The 19,906-nt window shown below is 46.8% G+C and overlaps 1 protein-coding gene across 1 annotated transcript in view; it reads left to right on the forward strand.

Moving 5' to 3' along the window:
- Window positions 1-19,906, forward strand: part of ANO2 (anoctamin 2) — a 334,451-nt gene that overhangs the window by 53,005 nt on the left and 261,540 nt on the right. The window contains exon 3 of the mRNA XM_013964246.2: window positions 8,651-8,749. Coding sequence (XP_013819700.2) covers window positions 8,651-8,749 — 99 coding nt within the window. The remainder of the gene's footprint in view (window positions 1-8,650; window positions 8,750-19,906) is intronic.

Consider the following 19,906-nt stretch of genomic DNA (forward strand, 5'->3'; position numbering starts at 1 on the left):
GTGTTCCTCCAGGGGGCATGAGGCATTCCCTGCTCTCGGCTCTTCATGCACCCCGCCCTTCTCCTTATTCTGCAATGATGCCTGCACTGGCCACAGTCTCAGGCTGCCTGGTGTCACTTCTCCAGCTGCATGGACGTCAACCTTGGTGACCTGAGAATGTGGGCGCCCCTGGCGGGGGGGGGTTGTCTCACCCTCCTTGATCCTCATAGATCTGAGGTGACCTGGGTGGGGGACATCTGGGAGGTGTCTGCCCCCCTTGGTCCCTCTCTATCGTCTCCCCACCGCCCACCCTGGCAGCCTCGATCTGGGACCTCGATGCACTGCAGCTGGTGTTCTCACGGCAGGGCTGGGCCTGGAGCACACACAGGCGTCTGGGGTTAGCGTCGGGGTGGCTTGGCTGGGCTGCAGGGGAAGGAGGCTTGTGGAGTATCGGTTTCCAGCATTTGGCTGGGACTGCCTCCCATTCACTCTTGTCTCTCCAGAGGAAGGACATGGTCCGGTGCAGCCACATGCAATCTCTGGAAAACAACAACGAGACATAAACAATATGGATAACCTCACCAGGAGTGCATGACCTCTGGTCCCTAACGAGGGTTTTGAGCGGTGGCTGGAGCTCCAGAGAGAGCTGGCTTGGGGCGCGATATCCCCCATCCCAGCCCCCTGTCCCCTATCCGCCTAATCTCTCATGAAGGGAGAGGGACACTGGACTGCCCTGGTGGGTTGAGAGCCCTCGGGTATGTGCTGCTGCCACAAGCACCAAGGGATGGACCGCGATCCGGGAGACCTGGATTCCATTCCTGGCCCAGCTACTAGCTAGCTGTATGTCCATAACCCAGCAACTCAGCCTCCTGGGCTCTGGGTCTTCATTCCCTACTTATGAAAGATGTAAAGCATTGCTGGAGGGCTCTTCAAACTCCAGAGTCCTCGGGCCAAGTCAGTTCTGTCTTCTGAAAAGCACCATGGCCGTCAGTTGGCCCTGCTTTGAGGTGTCAGTACAGGGGTGTTGAATAGCATGTGGAAATCTGATGGCTGGCAAGTAGAGCAACCCAAGACTTCCTTTATTCATCAGAGCATCTCTTATTCTTTTCCTTAATGCTGCAACACCCTTACAATCCTATAAGGCACAGAGGTTCCAGGAACCTCCAGCTCCAGTTCAGCTCAACTGTGTTTTGTGAGCATCAGGAGACACTCAGGCTGATGATACATGCATGCTGATGCAATAGACCTCTAGGGGTGGGAGTGGTGACCTGTGGATGCAGTGAGGACCTGGGGCTACTGAGAGGAACAGAGATGCCCTCCTGAGAGGCCTGTATAAGGGCTCCTGGTCAGGTGGAAACTTGAGCAAAACCAGGACTACTAGACAGAGCTTGTGTGATCAGATCTGCTTGCTGTTGGATTAACTTTATTTTTTTTTAACTTTAAGCTTTTTATTTTGTATTGGAGTATAGCCAGTTAACAATGTTAAGGTAATTTCAGGTGAACAGTGAAGGGATTCAGCCATACATATGTTGTTGTTCAGCCACTCAGTTGTGTCTGACTCTTTGCGACCCCGTGGACTGCAGCATGCCAGGCCTCCCTCTCTTTCACTGCCTCCCAGAGTTTGCTCAAATTCATGTCCATTGAGTCAGTGATGCCATCCAACCAGCTCATCCTCTGTCACCCGCTTCTCCTACCCTCAGTCTTTCCCAGCATCCGGATTTTTTCCAATGAGTTGGCTCTTTGCATCAGGTGGCCCAAGTATTGGAGCTTCAGTTTCAGTATCAGTCCTTCCTGTGAACAGTCAGGACTGGTTTCCTTTAGGATTGACTGATTTGATCTCCTTGCAGTCCAGGGGACTCTCAAGAATCTTCTTTAGCATCACAATTTGAAGGCATCAATTATTTGGCACCTACCCTTCTTTATGGTCCAACTGTCACATCTGTTCAGATTAACATAGCTTTGATTATACAAACTTTTGTCGGGAAAGTGATGTTTTTGTTTTTTAATATGCTGTTTAGGTTTGTCATAGCTTTTCTTCCAAGGAGCAAGTGTCTTTTAATTTCATAGCTGTAGTCACTGTCCATAGATGTATCCATTCTTCCGCAAACCCGTCTCCCATCCAGGCTGGCACATACATTGAGCAGAGTTCCATGTGCTATATAATAGGTCTTTGTTAGTTATCCATTTTAAATGTAGCAGTGTGGACATGACCTTCCCAAAGTCTCTAACCATCCCTTCCCCTCCAGTAACCATAAGTTTGTTTTCTAAGTCTGTGAGTCTCTTTGTGTTTTGTAAGTTCATTTGTGTCTTTTCTTTTTAGACGCCACCTATAAGGGGTGTCATATATTTCTCCTTCTCTGTCTGACTCACTTTACTCAGCGTGACCCTCTCTAGGTCCTTCCATGTTGCTGCAAATGGCATTCTTTCATTCTTTTGAATGGCTGCGTAATATTCCATTGTGCATATGTATCACGTCTTCTTTAAAGAAGAGGGAGGGAGGGAGAGACTGGCAGACGAGTTAGGGCACAGGTTCAAGATGGGGACCTGCCCTTGCCTCCTGTGTACTCAGGGTTCTGTTGGTTTACCTGGAGGTGAAGAAAACCAGCTGAAAATACCCACTGAGAGACTGAAAGAGCTAGGAGTCAGGTGATGGCCGAGGACGGTCCATTTCCTCTGACCAGAGCATGGTCAGCCTTTTCTTGGGTGCTTCCTCTTGAAACCCAAGAACTGGAGAGACAGAATTTTTAGGGTTTTTTTTTTTTCCTTTTTTTAATGGAGTCACAGTGAAAGGAGCTGTATGGTTTTATGAGACCTTTCAGTTGCGCTGGAGGGATGTTCCTTCCCTGTCACGTATTTCACATTTGTTACCCCAGGGATAAGTGCATCCCCAAGATGGATGCCTTAGAGAAACTTTTGTGAGTTGGTGCTCCTTTCTCTGATGACCAGAACCAACTTATATATTACAGCTTGTTTTACATGAACTTGATCTTTAGTTGCCTGGTGAGATTTGGGAGCTCCTCCAGTCACCGTGATGAGTTATTTATGAAATCTCTTCTAGGGATGGATTATATGCTCTGATGCCTAATTTCTTATACTTTAATGTTAAATTTCAGGTTGGTTTCACAAAGTAATGCTTTCTGACCACATCCTCAGATTCTGGAGGTGAATAATACTTTGAACCAGCAGATTCCCGTAGGTCCATGGGGCATTTTGAAAGTCCTATAGACAAAAGAAACTTTGAGCAGGCTTCCCACATGGCGCTAGTGGTAAAGAATCCACCTGCCAGTGCGGGAGATGCAAGAGATGTGGGTTCAATCCCTGGGTCGGGAAGATTCCCCGGAGCAGAAGATGGCAATCCACTCCAGTATTTTGCTGGAAAATTACATGGACAGAAGAACCTGGTGGGCTATAGCCCATGAACCGCAAAGAGTCGGACATGACTGAGTGAGAACACACAAAAACTTAAAGGCAGTTAGCAAACCAGGATTTTAATCCAACAGGAGTGCGTAAGTCACTTCAGTCATGTCCGGCTGTTTGTGACCCAGTGGACTGTAGCCCGCCAGGCTCCTCTGCCCATGGGATTCTCCAGGCAAAACACCGCAGTGGATTGCCATGCCCTCCTCCAGGGGATCTCCCTGACCCAGGGATCGAACTTGCATTGCAGGCAGATTCTTTACCATCTGAGCTACTGGTCTATTCTATCATTTGCAAGAACTCTGGGAGGACCTATTCTGTGTCCAGCCTGTGCCAGGTGCTTGGGGGGCACAAATGAAGTGTTAGACCCTGTCCCTGCAGTAAAAAAGCTGTCATCTTGATTGGAAAGAGTGAATCCTCAGTCTTTGCAATGGCTGACACTTAGTGAATGGTTCACATTCAGACCTCACAGCAGGAATCTGCTGTTCAGCACCTCAGTTCCTCTTAGTAGCTCTGCGGTGTTTCTCATCTTCCTTGTTCACATGAAGAAACTGTGGCTCTCTTGGCTGACTGACTTGCCCAGTGCCCTAAAGCTGTAAAATCCAGGATCCAGGTCCTAATCTACATGAATCCAAAGCCCAAGCTCTTTCTATTCCCATCCTATGCTGAAGGAGGGCTTCCCAGGTGGCTCTAGTGATTAAGAACCTGCCTGCCAATGCAGGAGACTTATGAGACACAGTTTTGACCCCTGGGTCGGGGAGATGCCCTGGAGGAGGGCATGGCAACCCACTCCAGTATTCTTGCATGGAGAATCCCATGGACAGAGGAGCCTGGTGGGCTATAGTCCATGGGGTTGCAAAGAGTCAGACATGGCTGAAGTCACTTTCCATGCAGGCACACCTATGCTGAAAGCCCGATGATCTGAGGTGGAGCTGATGTAATAATAGTAGAAATAAAGCACACAGTAAAAGTAATGCACTTGAATCATCCTGAAGCCTCCCCTACTCCCCTGACCTGGTCTGTAGAAAACTTTTCTTCCATGAAACTGGTCCCTGGTACCAAGGAGGTTGGAGATTCCTGCCCTAAAGGAATCCAAATCCAGAGCAGAATGGAAGTCAGCTGGACCTGGAGAACAGGGAACTTTTTTTTTTTTTTTAGCTCAGTCTATGTTAACCTCCAACTTTCAATTCCTAGGTTAGTTAAAAAGAGCTTCTGCATTAGGTGATGGTTCTGCTGAGGGATTTTCATGTTTTTTTTTTTTTTTTTTCCAGCAGACATAGCTAGTCACATCAGCTAATATTTCGCATCAGCTCGGTGTTGCTCTTTTTATAAGGTAACAATGTCGCATGGCATGAAAGAAACACGATGACTAGATGTTAGCACCAGTGCAACTGCATTCCAGCTTTTATTTTCCTTTGAAACTGGTTCCATTTGAGTAGAATGGAGAAGCACCTTGCTTTACTGGAGGGGCCGAAGGCATCCACGTTGAGAGACAATTTTCATCATTTAGTATACGGCTGGGCTGCAGCTAATGGAGCCTCTAAAACCACAGGGGCTCAACAAGGTGGAGATTTACCTTTCACATCAAAATCCCAGAGGCAGCCCAGGTTGGCTGGGACAATCCAGAGTTAAGACCCAACTTCTCTCTTGATACTTTGCTATTTCTGGCCTTGACTTTGACCTTGAGGTCTAAGACACTTGTATCTGTCTTTCAGGCTGTAGATCCAGTGATAGGGAAGAGGATGAAGGGGCAGAAGTCATCCACTTGTGTCTTTGCAGGGAGTTTCCAGGAACTGCTCCACCCCCGACCTGTACCACATTGGCTAGGAATTAGTGTTCTGGTTACACTTAACTTCAAAGGGGATGCTCTCTTCATTCTGGAAGGCCATGTGCTTGATTAAAAAATAAAGGGAGGACTTTCCTGACGGTTCAGTGGTTAAGAATCCAGCAGGAGATGAGGGTCTGAGCCTCATTTTGGGAACAAGGTCCCACATTCTGCTGAGCAACTAGGCCCCAACACACAACTAGAGAGTCTGTGCACTGCAAGGAAGGATCCCGCATGATGCAATTAAGACCCAGTGCAGCCAAATCAATAGAGAAGAATAGAGAAAAGAAGAATGGCTGTCAGGGGACAGCTAGCAGTCTGCCACCAAGATCACAGGTGGACACTGGCCCTCCCGACCCTGCTCAAACATCTGCAGCTGCTTAATGGACATTTGGTGCACACTTGAGGCACCACTTCCGGATAAAGGTGAAAAAGGGGTTTGCCACAATTTGAAAACAAAGATGAAACCAAATATTTTAAAATCAATAATAGTCATGATTTCATCTTAGAGAGAAGGATGGTGGCACCCTTTGCCATCTTTCACTGAAAACGTCATTTCTGGGGCTTCAGGTCAGCTCCACAGATGGTTTCTGTCTTCCTCTTGCTTTGCGCTAAATTAGAAAAGCTTAAATTACCATTTGAAGTAGCAGCAAGTAATTGATGACTCCGTCTAGCAGTCCCGGTATTGTTGTCATAGACAGACAGAGAAATTGGGGTGATTTCTCACTGAAAGGCACTTCCAGGGTTTTGTCTGAACTGTGTCCACTTAGGGTCTCAAAGACTCTGTATCTCTTCAGAGGACTGCCTCTTTGATGCCTCTCATCCTTTGATTCAATATTAGTCTAACGCATGTCTTTATGTTCTCTGCAGCCCTTGGATGTGGTTTTTAACTATGTGCAATAGATGTTCTAAAAACCACCAGGTAGAGCATAACCTGCCTGAATTTGGGTTCTTTTTTTTTTTTTAAAATATAACTTTATTTTTGGCCATGCTGTGTAGCATACAGGATCTTAGTTCTCAAATCAGGGCTCAAACCCAAGTCCCATGCATAGAAGCTTGAAGAGTCAACCAGTGAACCGCCAGTGAAGTCCCTCGAATCCTTTTTTCTAAAAATCCTACTATCTGTGTAACTTTGGACAAATTGTTTGAACTTTCCCTCTCCAACAGTAGGGTAGAGAGGTGATGATCCCCTGTGCGTATTCTGTGAGCTGAAGCACACGACCTCTGCGCTCCATCCAGGCACACAATTCACTCAATAAAGATGCATCTTGGTGATGGGTGTTGCTTTCAGGCACTTGTCAACTCTAGCCCATCCAAGGCTTTCAAACCACAGTTCTATCTTCTTGTGAAATCCTGGTTTCTTCTTCCGTCTCCCTCCTTAGAAGTCAGCAGCTTTCATCCCCAAGGTGGGGTAGCTTCTGGATATCTTAATTATCTAAAGGATCATTGAGTGCTGTTAAGAATCAGAGAGACGGTCTTCACTTGCATCATGAGCATCACGAAGTGTCTTTTTGTCTTCTTCATCAGCTCAGAAATCCGTGAACTCGTGGCCGTGAACTGACTGTCAGTTGGGTTCGAGAGGCAGTCTTCTCCCAGCCACCTGGTTCTCTGCCCAGCCCTTGGGATGGTGTGCGTGGCTGCCTCCAATGGCGTCTTCAGTGCTAAACCGAGACCTGCATTGGTGAACACCAACTGGTCTTTGAGGATGACTTTGCAGAGGGTTGTTGCTGCTTTTCTGTGAGGAGCATTCCTTTCACTGCCCACAGTGTTGGTGCCTTTTTGGCCCTGGTCTCTGTGCATCCTGTTTCATGAGGTGCTCAGGAAACCAGCAAAGCCTGCTTTCGCCTGTAGCATGTGTGTGGGGGCGGGTGAGAATGGGGCAAAAAGCTGCGAGCTCGTCTCTCTGCAGAGTACGGTGGCTAGGACCCGGTCCTCGCTCTGCCCTCAGCTGCTTTATCCTAACTGTCAGTGGCACGAGGACCAGCATCTCATGGGGCTTTGGGATGCCCAGAAGTCACTGGATGAGGAATTGCCCTGTTGACTTGTGCTCCTTTTTTTGTGAACACGGTGTTCGTAATTGATTTTGCAGGTAGTTTTAGAAGCTTCTTACCAATGATGAGGCTTTTGCCCTTTGTTTCCTGCTTGTTTTGGTCTTTTTTCATTCTTTAGTGATGAAACGAATTATATTAATGTCAGAAAGTGTTTTATTTTTCCCCCTTTGTGTCCTTGTTCTGAAAAAATTTGAGGTTTTCTTTGTAGATGAAAAGAAACTAATAGCTTCATGTTGTAACTGGACCGATTTTTATAGCAGACACTGCCTGGGGCCAAATGAGCTGCTGAGTCAATAAAACCTAGTTTGCAGATATTCATCACTGCATTTTCTTTCCTTATTTTACATTTTTTGGGTGAAATCAGTGCACTCAGAGAATGATATATTCTGGGGCCTAAATTCACAGCCATATTCACACAAAATCCTGCCTATGATTTATTTTTTATGATATTATATTGAGTTGTACCATTTACACTTATTATTTTTATCATTAGCTTTTGTTGTTGTTGTTTAGTTGCTAAGTAATGTCTGATTCCTTGCGACTGCACAGATTGTAGCCAGCCAGGCTCCTCCTGTCCGTGAAATTCTCCAGGCAAGAATACCGGAGTGGGTATTTCTCTCTCCAAGGGATCTTCCTAGACCGGGGATCAAACCCGAATCTCCTGCATTGCAGGCAGATTCTTTACCACTGAGCCACCTGGGAGTCCCTTATAGACTAGATGAACCACTTTGTGACTTGGGCTGTGACACAGCAAAATCGTAGAGCAAAAATAAAAATTTAATAGTATTTTATTAAATTATTAATTATAATATAAAATATTAATATTTACTGAAAACATCAGTATGGAGGCAGATTCCTGACTGTTCCCTGAAGCCAGCAGAGGTAACTCCCAGTTAGAAAATAGATGATGAACGTTTACTGTTCAGAGCAGGGAATTATACCCATTATCTTGTAATAACCGGTAATGGAACGTGATCTGCAAAAAGACTGAATCACAATGCTGAGCACCTGAAACTAATACAATATTAAAAATCAGTGATACTTCAACAAGAGTAGTTGATGGGATTTCTGTGAAAACTGTAATTGCTTACATTTAAAATCTGTGAACACAACTGTTTTAATTCCTCTTTTTCTCTCAAGTCCCCCGACCTCCAGGGACTGCTCTTTGGGAATGCTTCCCCACTCTGGGTGAGAGCATTTCTGAGCCAGAAGCGATGAATGGGATACGGGTGGGAGGGGGCTGGCCCCCAGTGAGGTATAAAGAGAACAAAAACCAGAAACGGAAGAAATAACACGTCTGGGCTTGTTTGGAAGAATCGGGGAGCTTGGAATGTAAGCTATGACCTCCTAAGCGCTGCTGTTTCTTCTTTGTCCCTTCCAGAGCAAAAGCCAGGGCTCTGTCTTCGTCCGGATCCACGCCCCGTGGCAGGTGCTGGCCCGGGAGGCGGAATTCCTGAAGATCAAAGTTCCCACCAAGAAAGTATGAGCACGTTTCTCCCGGGTTCTGGGGTCTCTCGAGGGCTGGATGCATGTGAACAGTGTTGGGAAGGGGCTGGGTGGGACGCGGGTGTTGTGGAGTTGAATCCTGCTTGCTTCCCTGGGGACGCCGAGGTTGGGCAGAAGGGACTTGGGAGACAGTGTCACCTCAGAGCACCACTGACATGCTCTGCAAGAAGCTGGTCATTGCCGTGGTCCAGCTTTTCAACTTCTCCTTAAACCCCCTTCTCCCTCCCTTCCAGCCCAGCCAGGCATTTCTTTTTCTTTTTTTTCTATCCCCCCCCCGACCCCCGCCCCCGACCCAGATCCCTGGTCTATATATAATCTTTTTAAAAAAGTCTCTATTGAATTTGTTACAATATTGCTTCTGTTTTATGTTTTGGCTTTTTGGCCATGAGGCATGGGAGATCTTAGCTCCTGGACCAGTGATCGAACTCCATCCCCTGCATTGGAAGGTGAAACCCTAACCACTGGGCCACTGGGAAAGTTCCCAGGCTCTTCTTCAGAGTGGGCAGTGGTAAAGAATCTGCCTGGCAGTGCAGGAGATGAAGAAGATGTGCGTTCAACGCCTGGGGCTGGAAGATCCCTGGAGTAGGAAATGACAACCCACTCCAGTATTCTTGCCTGGAAAATCTCGTGGGCAGAAGAGCCTGGAGGGCTGCAGTCCCTGGGGTCGCAGAGTCAGGCACGACCAAGCATGCATCACACACGGCAATGAGAGTGGACGGCAAGCCTTGCCGATGGGGTGGGCAGCACGCAGGGAGGCGTGGGTTCGCCAGACTTGCTGTGAAGACACCTTTTCTGCTTGTGACGCTGCCCGTAAGTGTGGTGTGATGGTGGCTTTTGTAAAATAGAAGCTTCTTTCTCATGTGAATTGATCACAGTCTTCTGGGAAACGTGTTCACAGTGTTCATGCCCCAGCCCAGCTGGGACTGTGATCTTGTTGGCTGGCGTGGAACAAGGCTCTGGCAGCAGTATTGTGGGGAAAAAAAAATCCCCAGGAAAGCCCCACAGTTTAGATGATGTTCAAGGTCCTTTTCAGCCATTAGAGTCTATGTATAATTAAAAAAATTTCCTGGAGAATTCCTGGGTAACAGCTTCCTTGCATAAGAAAATCCAGCAAATATCTCCAAATAGAAAGGAAGTGTGTCCACAGATTTGGTCTTTTTTTATTAGGTATTTTAGGGAAAAGGGATGGTTATTGACTTTGAACTTTTGAGGTGTTTCTAGGAAGGCCCCCAGGGCAGGTGACGCTATGGGTTAACCGGAAGTGATCTGTGGGCAATCTCTGTCTCTCAGTCCCTCTCCCTCTCTTACACACACACACACACACACACACACACACACACACACACATCTTATCTCACAAGTGTTGACCTAGCTTTGCAGAGATCACGACTTTGTCATCATCATGTCCACCCTCCCCATCATTAACAGAAATTCCTATTGGCTGCATTCTGCACAACCCTGGTCATCACCTGACTTCTTGTCACCCTCTCCACTGTCAGTGACATGGTTAGTGTCAGCAAAACATTTGGATTAGCTTCGTGGGCTGTGTTTACACCATCCTCACCACCAAGAGATCTGTGGCCCCATCAGAAGTCATCCATCACACACCAAGCTGTGTGATACCGTATCACGCACCCCTTACTCAAGAAGGATGAAGCCTGTGGGTTCTGTTCTGATAGACTTATTAAGATGGATGGCACATCCGTGGCAGGTGGACAAATGCCTACTGAGCAGTGAACAAACATGGGCATAAATATAGCTACAGACATCTTGCCAATAAGAGGCACATGTTTAGGGGTCGCGTGCCTGAGAGTCTTGGTTTCACAAGAACCATGCTGTGACCTTCTCCTCTTCATTTGCACTGCTCTGCCCTCTGTCTCCTGACCCCTCACTCCCAAACTGCTGTCCTCAGGTGCAGGCGCCGTCTTGAATCTGGACCTCGGCTCCTCTGATGCTTTTCAGGTCTGCTGGCCACACGACCCAAGTCAGCCTCGGATGGAGGCATCTGCTTCCCTCTGGAGGTGTCCTCACTTAACTCACCTTCTGCTTCTCTTCCGTCTTCAATACATATATATTTCTTCTCCTTTCTCTGGCTTATCTGAATAGCTAACATTCTCTTAATTTCTTTGATTTGTATCTTGCTGCCTATGTTTCTATCTCTGCTGGCTGATCCCCGGACAGAAGGTGAGCGAACTTCGATGCCCTTGCTAGTGCCTCTGTTCCCCAGGACAATCCTTTTAGCAGGAAACGTAGAGACCCAGGAGAAGTGTGGGTCCTCCTTCTCTCCCCTCTCGGCTCTTCTCCGTTGCTAGTGTCTTCCATCCTTCCTTCCCCTGCCCACTCTTCTGTCCCTTTTTCCCCCTCCCACTTCTTTACTGGTGCCCCTTGCTAGCGTCCATCCCTGTTCTTGAACATCAGTCCATACCTATCATTTCCTCCTTCTCCTCATTCCTGGTCTCAGCCCCTAAGTAGTGCTGGCCTGTGGCCCCTCTGGTCTCTGCGTGTCCTTCCACAAGCTCGTAGCTACGGGAGCATAGTTCTTGTTACAGAGCATGCCTGCCCTCAGAGCCTATGTGTCCCCATATTCTCAGCCTGTTGGAACTTAACATCCATCGTGTAGGATGTACCTGCACTTGTATTTGCAGGTAAGATGATTAGGACAAGGATGTATTATGATGAAGCCATCTTGGAGTTGCCTTCTGTTTCTTCTTTTTTTAAAAAATATAATTTAAATATATTTGATGTATGAAGTGAAAGTGAAAGTGTTAGTCACTCAGTCATGTCTGACTCTGCGACCCCCTCTGGAGCCCACCAGGCTCCTCTGTCCATGGGATTATCCAGGAAAGAATACTGGAGTGGGTTGCCATTCCTCTTCTCCAGGGGGTCTTCCAGACCCAGGGATCGAACCCAGGTCTCCTGCGTTGCAGACAGATTCTTCACCATCTGAGCCCCTAGAGAAGCCCCATTTGATGTATAACCTTGTGTAAATTTAAGTTGTACAACATCTTAATTTGGTCAGTGTATAGATTGTAATATGATTGCCATTGTAGCAATAATTAGCATCTCTGTCATGTTACAAAACTATCCTTTGTGTTCAGTGGCTGGAATCTTTAAGTTCCAATCTTTTAGCAAGTTTGATGGTTATGATACAATATTGTTGGACATATTCCCTGTGCTGTGCATTAGATCTCTAGGGTCTATTTACTATGTGTTGCAAGCTGGTACCCTTAAACAGCATATCTTATCCCTCCAGCCCCATCCCCTGGTGACCACCATTTTTTTTTAAGGTTTGCAGCTATTTTATTATCAGTGTACATTTAATACAATGAAATCAACACTGATATATTGAAGCCTAGTTAATAGTAGTGATTATATTATTATATTATATAATACAGATGATTATATTATTTTAAACAACAAACTACCCTGAAAATTAATGTGATAAACTTCTTGGTCATAATATTATTAAGAAATATGTAATATATACATTGAAAACATGATTGCTCAAAATTTGAAAATGGAAGTGAACTCATTCGGGCAGAGTCAGAGTTCGACTAAAGGAGCGGGTCTGTGGAAGGACCCCCTTGTTTCAACAAGTTTGGCTTTTTAGATTTCACATGTAAGCACAATATTTTTCTTTCTCTGACTTTTCTCACTGGGCATAGAGTGCTCCAGGCCCATCCATGGTATTGCAAATGGTGGGATTTCCTTCTTTCTTATGACTGAATCATATTCCCGTTGGGTCTGTGTGTGGATATATAAAATCTTATAAATATGATAATGGATAAAGACATATAATGTGTGTGTGTGTGTGTGTGTGTGCTTAGTCACACCTGACTCTTTGTAACCCCCATGGGCTGTAGCCAACCAGGCTTCTCTGTCCATGGAATTTTCCAGCCAAGAATACTAGAGTGGGTTGCTAGTTCTTCCTCCAGGGAATCTTCCCAACCTAGAGATTGAACCCGTGTCTCTCGCACCCACTCCATTCTTTAGCGCTAGCACCACCTGGGAAGTGCCAATATAGTGGATATTGAATATTTTGTGTATTTGTATACATAAATAAACATATTACAATTTATATTATATATTAATTATAATATACTGTAATTTATATAATTACATACTATATTATATTTATGTTATGTTATATACTTATATAATATTTATATATTATAAATACATATAAAATTTAAAATATATGTATGTCTTTATACACACACACACACACACACACACACATATGTCTTCTTTATCCATCATCCATTGATGGACTCTCAGGTTGCTTCCTCCCCTCCTTCCTTCCTGTTTTGGAGCCATAGCCTGGTAGACTCTGCATCAGATGAGTCCTTGAGAGACCAGCCTTCCAGCTCTGGTCCTGGACCCACTTGCTGTGTGACTTGGGAATGTCACTTCATCTTGCAGAGCCTCAATTTTCTCATCTGTGAAGTGGGCATAGTAATACCTGCCCTGTTTTTCCTAGAAGATTGTTGTAAGAATTCAGGTCTTAACTGCTGCTATGGGAATGCAGAAGTTTATTGTTGTGTCTGTGTTCTCAAATATTTTTATGTGTTTCTCAATTCCTCGTTCCCCAGTCACTTTCCCTCCTGATGCAGTAGGCAGCCAACACTGTTGGAACTCCTGGCGGAAGGGGGTCTGTGGAGAGACACTGAGAGACTCAGAGGCAGTCTGAGCCCTCAGAGTTCACAGCCAAGGGCACAACAGGTGGAGTGCCCACACTCAGACGCCCTGTGCTAGATTACTCAATTGTGTCCGACTCTTTGCGACCCTATGGTGTGTAGCCTATCAGGCTCCACTGTCCATGGGTATTCTCCAGGAAAGAATACTGGAATGGGTTGCTGTGCCCTCCTCCAGGGGATCTTCCCCACCCAGAGATCGAACTCACATCTCTCATGTCTCCTGCGTTGGCAGGCAGTTTCTTTACCACTAGCGCCACCTGGGAAGCCCATCTGATTAAATACTGTGCCACATAGCCAGTCAGCATGGCACAGCTTCCGTTTAGGAGAATGCTGATCCTGGGAGTCTGGGAGAGCAAAGCCAGGGGGTGGCCCTGAAGAGGCTGCAGGTGTAACAGAAGGAACTTGTCCCCGTGGTGTCGAGTCCCCAGACCCCACACAGGTGGGCCTTCCTGGCATCCTTCTGCCTCAGGGCTCCAGGCCATTTTCCTATTCACAGAACGCAGTGGCAAGTAGTTGGCCTCCCAGGAGGATGTCATAACCACCCATGCTGGGTGGCATGCATTTGCTTGCAAAAGTGAATTCGAGAACCAAGTCTAGGAGTGGGGGTGGGGTTTAAACCTAGTTCCTGGGGTGAGAAAGGAGCATGGGGGTGAGGCTGACCTCTGCAGGCCTAGTGTTGAGTCCAGTGGTGTTTTCTCCTCTCTTAAAAAATTTTTATTTATTTGACTGTGTTGGGTCTTAGTTGTGTCATGTGGGATCTTTTTTTAAATTAAATTAAAATTTATTTTATTTTCAGTCATGGCATTTGGGATCTAGTTTCCTGACCAAGGACTGAACCCGGGCCCCCTGCATTGGGAGTGCAGAGTCTTAGCCACTGGACCACCCAGGAAGTCCCTCCCTTCTTTTTAATGGGGTTGGGAAGTGACTACAAAGAGAGTAACCGCGCATTTGCAAGGATTCGTGTCCTGGCGGCAGGGGGAGCAAGGAGGAAGACTGAGGCATAGGTGGGGTCACTTAGCATCTTCCGGGCTGGTGGAGGCAGGATCATAACTCAGCAGGGTCCAGAGAGACTGGGAAGATGGGGAGGAAATCCCAAAATTGAGATCTCCAACCTGGACAAATCCACAGTAATGAGTCCAGGGACACGGAGTCCTGAGCACAGATATTAACCGGGAGGGGGATCTTGGAAGGAAATGTTTGTTTTCCAAAAACAACAACAGAGGAGCCAGTATTTTGTGAGGGACACTCAGTGTCCCTGCACAGGAAAGAGGCGGGAGGCCTGGCCTTTGGCCCTGAGCAGCCTGGGAAGGTTTGAAGTGCGTGCTTTCTCACCTCTGCTCTTTACCGAAGTGGCCCGTATATACTGTGGTCAATATCTATGCTGATTTCTCACTCATCTTATTTAAAAATATTTTATTGGAGGATAGTGGCTTTACAATGTGGTGTTAGTTTCTGCTGTGTAGCAACGTGAACCAGCCATGGGTATACATCACTTTTTTATACATATGAACGAGCACCCCGCCACCCGTCCCCGCCATGCTCACCCCTGACGTCCACTTCTACCCCACGAGCCACCTCCCAGGAACTGGTGAGGACGAGATGACGGAGTCCGTTCTTGTGTTAATGCAGCAGGTTCATCCAGCAGCAAACCCATGTCCCTGGCGTTGTAGCGCAGATCTTAACCACTGGAGCACCAGGGAAGCCCCATCTTCTCATTTTCATGAACTGAAATCATATAGAATTGCCATTAAGAATTTTCTGATGAGAGTGAGAAAATCAGTGTTACCATGTTGGGCTAAATAAAATTCCAGTTAAAAAGCAAAGAAATGTGGCATTTTAGTTAACCTGAGTGGCCCCTTAGGAGGAAAATATTAATTCAATTAAGCTTCATAAATTATTGGAAGTTGTTCCCTGTTACTTATTGATGACTCTTAGAAATTCTGATTTGGTAACTGTGACTTCTGCAAAACTTCCCTGGGAGGACCCTCCTCAAATTCCTGATGCCCACTCAGCCAGGCCAGAACCTCTGCCTTCTCAGTTATCCAGATTTGAGGCTTGGGTTAGTAAGGTTTCTCTAGAGAAACAGAACTAACAGGGTTTTTATTGTTGTTTTTCAGTTGTCCAGTCGTGTCTGACTCTTTGCAACCCCATGGACTGTCCCTCACCGTCTCCCGAAGTTTGCCCAAGGTCATGTCCATTGCATCGGTCATGCCATCCAACCATATGTGTGTACATATATTATGTATATATATTTGATATATATGCATATATATGTGTGTGTGTCCATGGAGTTTTCCAGGCAAGAGCACTGGATTGGGTTGCCATTCTCTTTTCCAGGGGATCTTCCCGACCCAGGGATCAAACCCGAGTCTCCTGTGTTGCAGACAGATTCTTTACTGTCTGAGCCACCAGGAAAGCCCCTCCTGCCCTGACGTAAAGGAAATGGTTCATTTTTGTTCAATCGCTTTCCTACTGAATGCCTGTTAATATCTTGGGGGAACCAATTGTCTGCAGAATGTACTCTGGGAAATTATATCCTAGGCTAAGTAAATTAAATTAATTCAAAGTTAAATTAATTAAATTAATCCTAAGCTGGAGAGACAGAGCATTCAAATTATTATTTTTTCATTATGATGGACTAGATCGGGGGCTTTCCTGGTGGCTCAGTGGTCATTTGTCCATGCAAAGTTCAGAAACAGAATCACATCTTTCCCCTCCTCACCTTGACCCTCTTCTTCCTTCATCAAGTAGTGACTGCATTCCTCTGTGAGATTATTTTGGTAGTTTAGTGATTCCTCCCTGGCGACCAGACAGTAAAAAGCAGGAGAAACTCCATGAACTTTATTGAAGATTGAGATCTTCTAGGTCCTTAATCCTTGGAGGAGGGCCACTGACTACTCAGCCTTCATGATGCCTTTCAGGACAGATTCTTTCAATTATTATAAATATCACTGATGATTTTTGAATACCAGAGGGGTAGCTGTTCACACTGATGGGCTGTGGGTCCTCTTCTTGTTGTCGCTGCCTGTTCCCAAGCATTTGTTTTTAATAGTGATGTGGGGTTGGGTTTATATTTGATATCTTTATGGGCTCTTTGGTGCATGCCCTTTGATTGCTGTTTAAATAGGCTGGAAGGAGTATGGAACACTTTTTATTCAGTTTTGTTTTCTGTGATGCTTCTCATCTTTAAAAATCAGAAAAAAAAGTTGATGCCACCTCCGTGCCATTGTTTCCGTGTGGAACCTGTGATGCTTGGGGCTGCCTTCTGGATGTACACGCAGAAGACCACAGACCTGACTCAGGGCTCAAAAACAGTGATGCCAAAAACATGAAAATGTAACGGGAAGTGAATTTGCATTTTTGAAAATTAAGTTGTTTTTAGGCTCGTGATTGAAAAAAATTGAAAGAGAAGTGGTGGTTGACTGAACTGGGGCAGCACGTGTCAGATGGGTGGGCAGGGACCTGGACGCTGGACTCCGTGCTGGTGGGCTGAGAGCAGAGGGCAGTGGATAGAATTTGTCAACTACAGTGAAACAAGACTGTGTAGCTGGGATATGTGGTTGTTTCTCCGTGGGAGATATGGGAGCATGGACCGTGGCTGCCTCCGTGGGCGGGGGAGGAGAGGAGCAGCGAAGGAGGAGGGGCGGTTAGCTTCAGGCGCCTGGGTCTCACGGGCAGAGCTCTTCTTACTCAGTAAGAACTGGGATCAGTGACATACTGGTTATTGGCCATCAGTTCAGTTCATTTCAGTCACTCAGTTGCGACCCCATGAATCGCAGTACACCAGGCCTCCCTGTCCATCACCAACTCCCGGAGTTCACTCAGACTCACGTCCATCGAGTCCGTGATGCCATCCAGCCATCTCATCCTCTGTCGTCCCCTTCTCCTCCTGCCCCCAATCCCTCTCAGCATCAGAGTCTTTTCCAATGAGTCAACTCTTCGCATGAGGTGGCCAAAGTATTGGAGTTTCAGCTTTAGCATCAGTCCTTCCAATGAACACCCAGGACTGATCTCCTTTAGAATGGACTGGTTGGATCTCCTTGCAGTCCAAGGGACTCTCAAGAGTCTTCTCCAACACCACAGTTCAAAAGCATCAGTTCTTTGGCACTCAGCTTTCTTCACAGTCCAATTCTCACATCCATACATGACCACTGGAAAAACCATAGCCTTGACTAGATGGATTGTTGGCAAAGTAATGTCTCTGCTTTTGAATATGCTATCTAGGTGACTTATAACTTTCCTTCCAAGGAGTAAGCGTCTTTTAATTTCATGGCTGCAGTCACCATCTGCAGTGATTTTGGAGCCCCAGAAAATAAAATCTGACACTGTTTCCACTGTTTCCTCATCTACTTCCCATGAAGTGATGTGACCGGATGCCATGATCTTCGTTTTCTGAATGTTGAGCTTTAAGCCAACTTTTTCACTCTCCTCTTTCACTTTCATCAAGAGGCTCTTTAGCTCCTTTTCACTTTCTGCCATAAGGGTGGTATCATCTGCATATCTGAGGTTATTGATATTTCTCCTGGCAATCTTGATTCCAGCTTGTGCTTCTTCCAGCCCAGCATTTCTCATGATGTACTCTGTATATAAATTAACTAAGAAATTGGCCATAGTGGGCATATTTACACCGTGGAAATCAGTGGCAGCTCCATATCAGCCATCCAGCCCCCCACAAGGAGGTGGTTGGTAGGCGTTTACCAGCGCATGAAGAATCAGAGCCCTGAGAATGAAGATGGAGCGCGCAGTCAGATGGCCACCGTGGACTAGCGCTCTCCGCCGGTGGGGGCGGGCAGGCTGGCACCTGAGGGTGTTATGTGATTTCTGCTGTGGACATTCAAGTGCTGTTGGTCAGAAGGCATCTGGGAGTGACCATGTCTCTTCAGGGACTCTGAATTGATGCCATATCGGTCACCTCTGGTACAGAAAGGAACTTCCCACTCCTGCCCACGTGCTCACTGCATGCCAGCTACACAGATCCTCCAAAATACAAGCCTGTTTCCCTCTCTGGGCCTTTTGCTTGACCTTCCCTCTGCCTGAGGACCTCCAGATACCAGGAAGCAGTCCCCCACTCCACCAGGGTCTCTGCACAGACTGATATACCCGACTACCCTGTGTGAAGTGGGCCCCCGTCTCTCTTCTTCTCTCCATCCCCTTCTCTTGTGTGTGTGTGTGTGTGTGTGTGTGTGTAACACTCAGCACCGCTGGATACTGAGTAGTGTATTTGTAGCTTTGGTTCATTGTCTGTATCCTCACTACCCTGGGAGCTCCAGGAGGGCACTGGGCTTGTTTCCTCCTATCAGCAGCAGCACCTAGAACAGGCCTGGGGACAGGGCAAGCAGTAAATCAGCATCTGATGATGAATGAGAGGGTGGATCTCATGTACCAACCTGGTCATTGGTCCTGGCTTACTGCAGAGTGATGCTGAGACGGGTTCTGAGTCTTCATTCAAGGGCATTGGAAGGATGCTGTGGTCCCTCAGGATGGTCTGCGAGGGGGTGGGGGAGGCAGCATTGCAGTACATGGACCATAGCAGCCATCCCTTATCTGGGTCCTCAGTAGCCCCTTCAGTTACCAAAAAAAATCATTTAGAAATAGTCTAATTGTACCTGGAATGGGGCTGGGTTGTGTGTAAGGAGCCCTAGACCTTGGAAGGATCATGTTTTTTATTCATTCACCCATCCATCCATCCGCCCAGTGAATAGTTGCTATCTTTATGTCTGAGATATTCCGCTGATGGCTGGTGATGCAGAGGTGACTATAGCTGGTCTTGGCCCCATATGGCTTCGGTGTGGGGAGGATTCAGAAGTTAAATAGCTGGTGATGAGCTGGGAGGCACAGGAAGCAAAGCTCAGGGCAGACAGAGAGCTAACGGGAGGAGACCAGTTCAGATGGCGGGGGGGGGGGGCGGGTGCAGGGTACCGGAAGGGTCCACTTGAGCTGAGACCCAAGGGCTGGGTAGGAGTTTTCCAGGTAGGGAAGGCAGGTGAGAACCTTCCTGGGAGAGGGAAGGACATGTCTTCCCACCCCACATAAGAAAACCCTGGCCTGTGCAGGGAGCTAGGAGGAGGCCAGTGTGCATGAAGTACAGAGCCTGGGGACGGGGTGGTGAGGGGGTGGGGTGGGTGGGGACTGAGGCTGCAGTGGGAGGCAGAGGTGGGGCTGGAAGGGACTCACCAGCCATGTAAGTAGTTTGGATTTTCTCCCACATTTTAAAAGTCAGCAAACATTCATTCATGTGTAGAGGACATTGAAAATGTAATTAAAAACCATAAGTGAATCCAGAGTTAGACCTCAGAGAATGTGCGTTTTGTAAATACATTGCTGTGTGCATTTGGCGAGGCTGTGGACAGGACATTGATGGGCACAGGATGGGGTGGAGGGACTGGGGAGCTCCTGCTCTTGGTGGGCGCTGGGGCTCCTTTAGGCTCTAGGAT

The sequence above is a fragment of the Capra hircus genome, chromosome 5 (assembly GCF_001704415.2).
Source record: "Capra hircus breed San Clemente chromosome 5, ASM170441v1, whole genome shotgun sequence".
NCBI lineage: Eukaryota > Metazoa > Chordata > Mammalia > Artiodactyla > Bovidae > Capra > Capra hircus.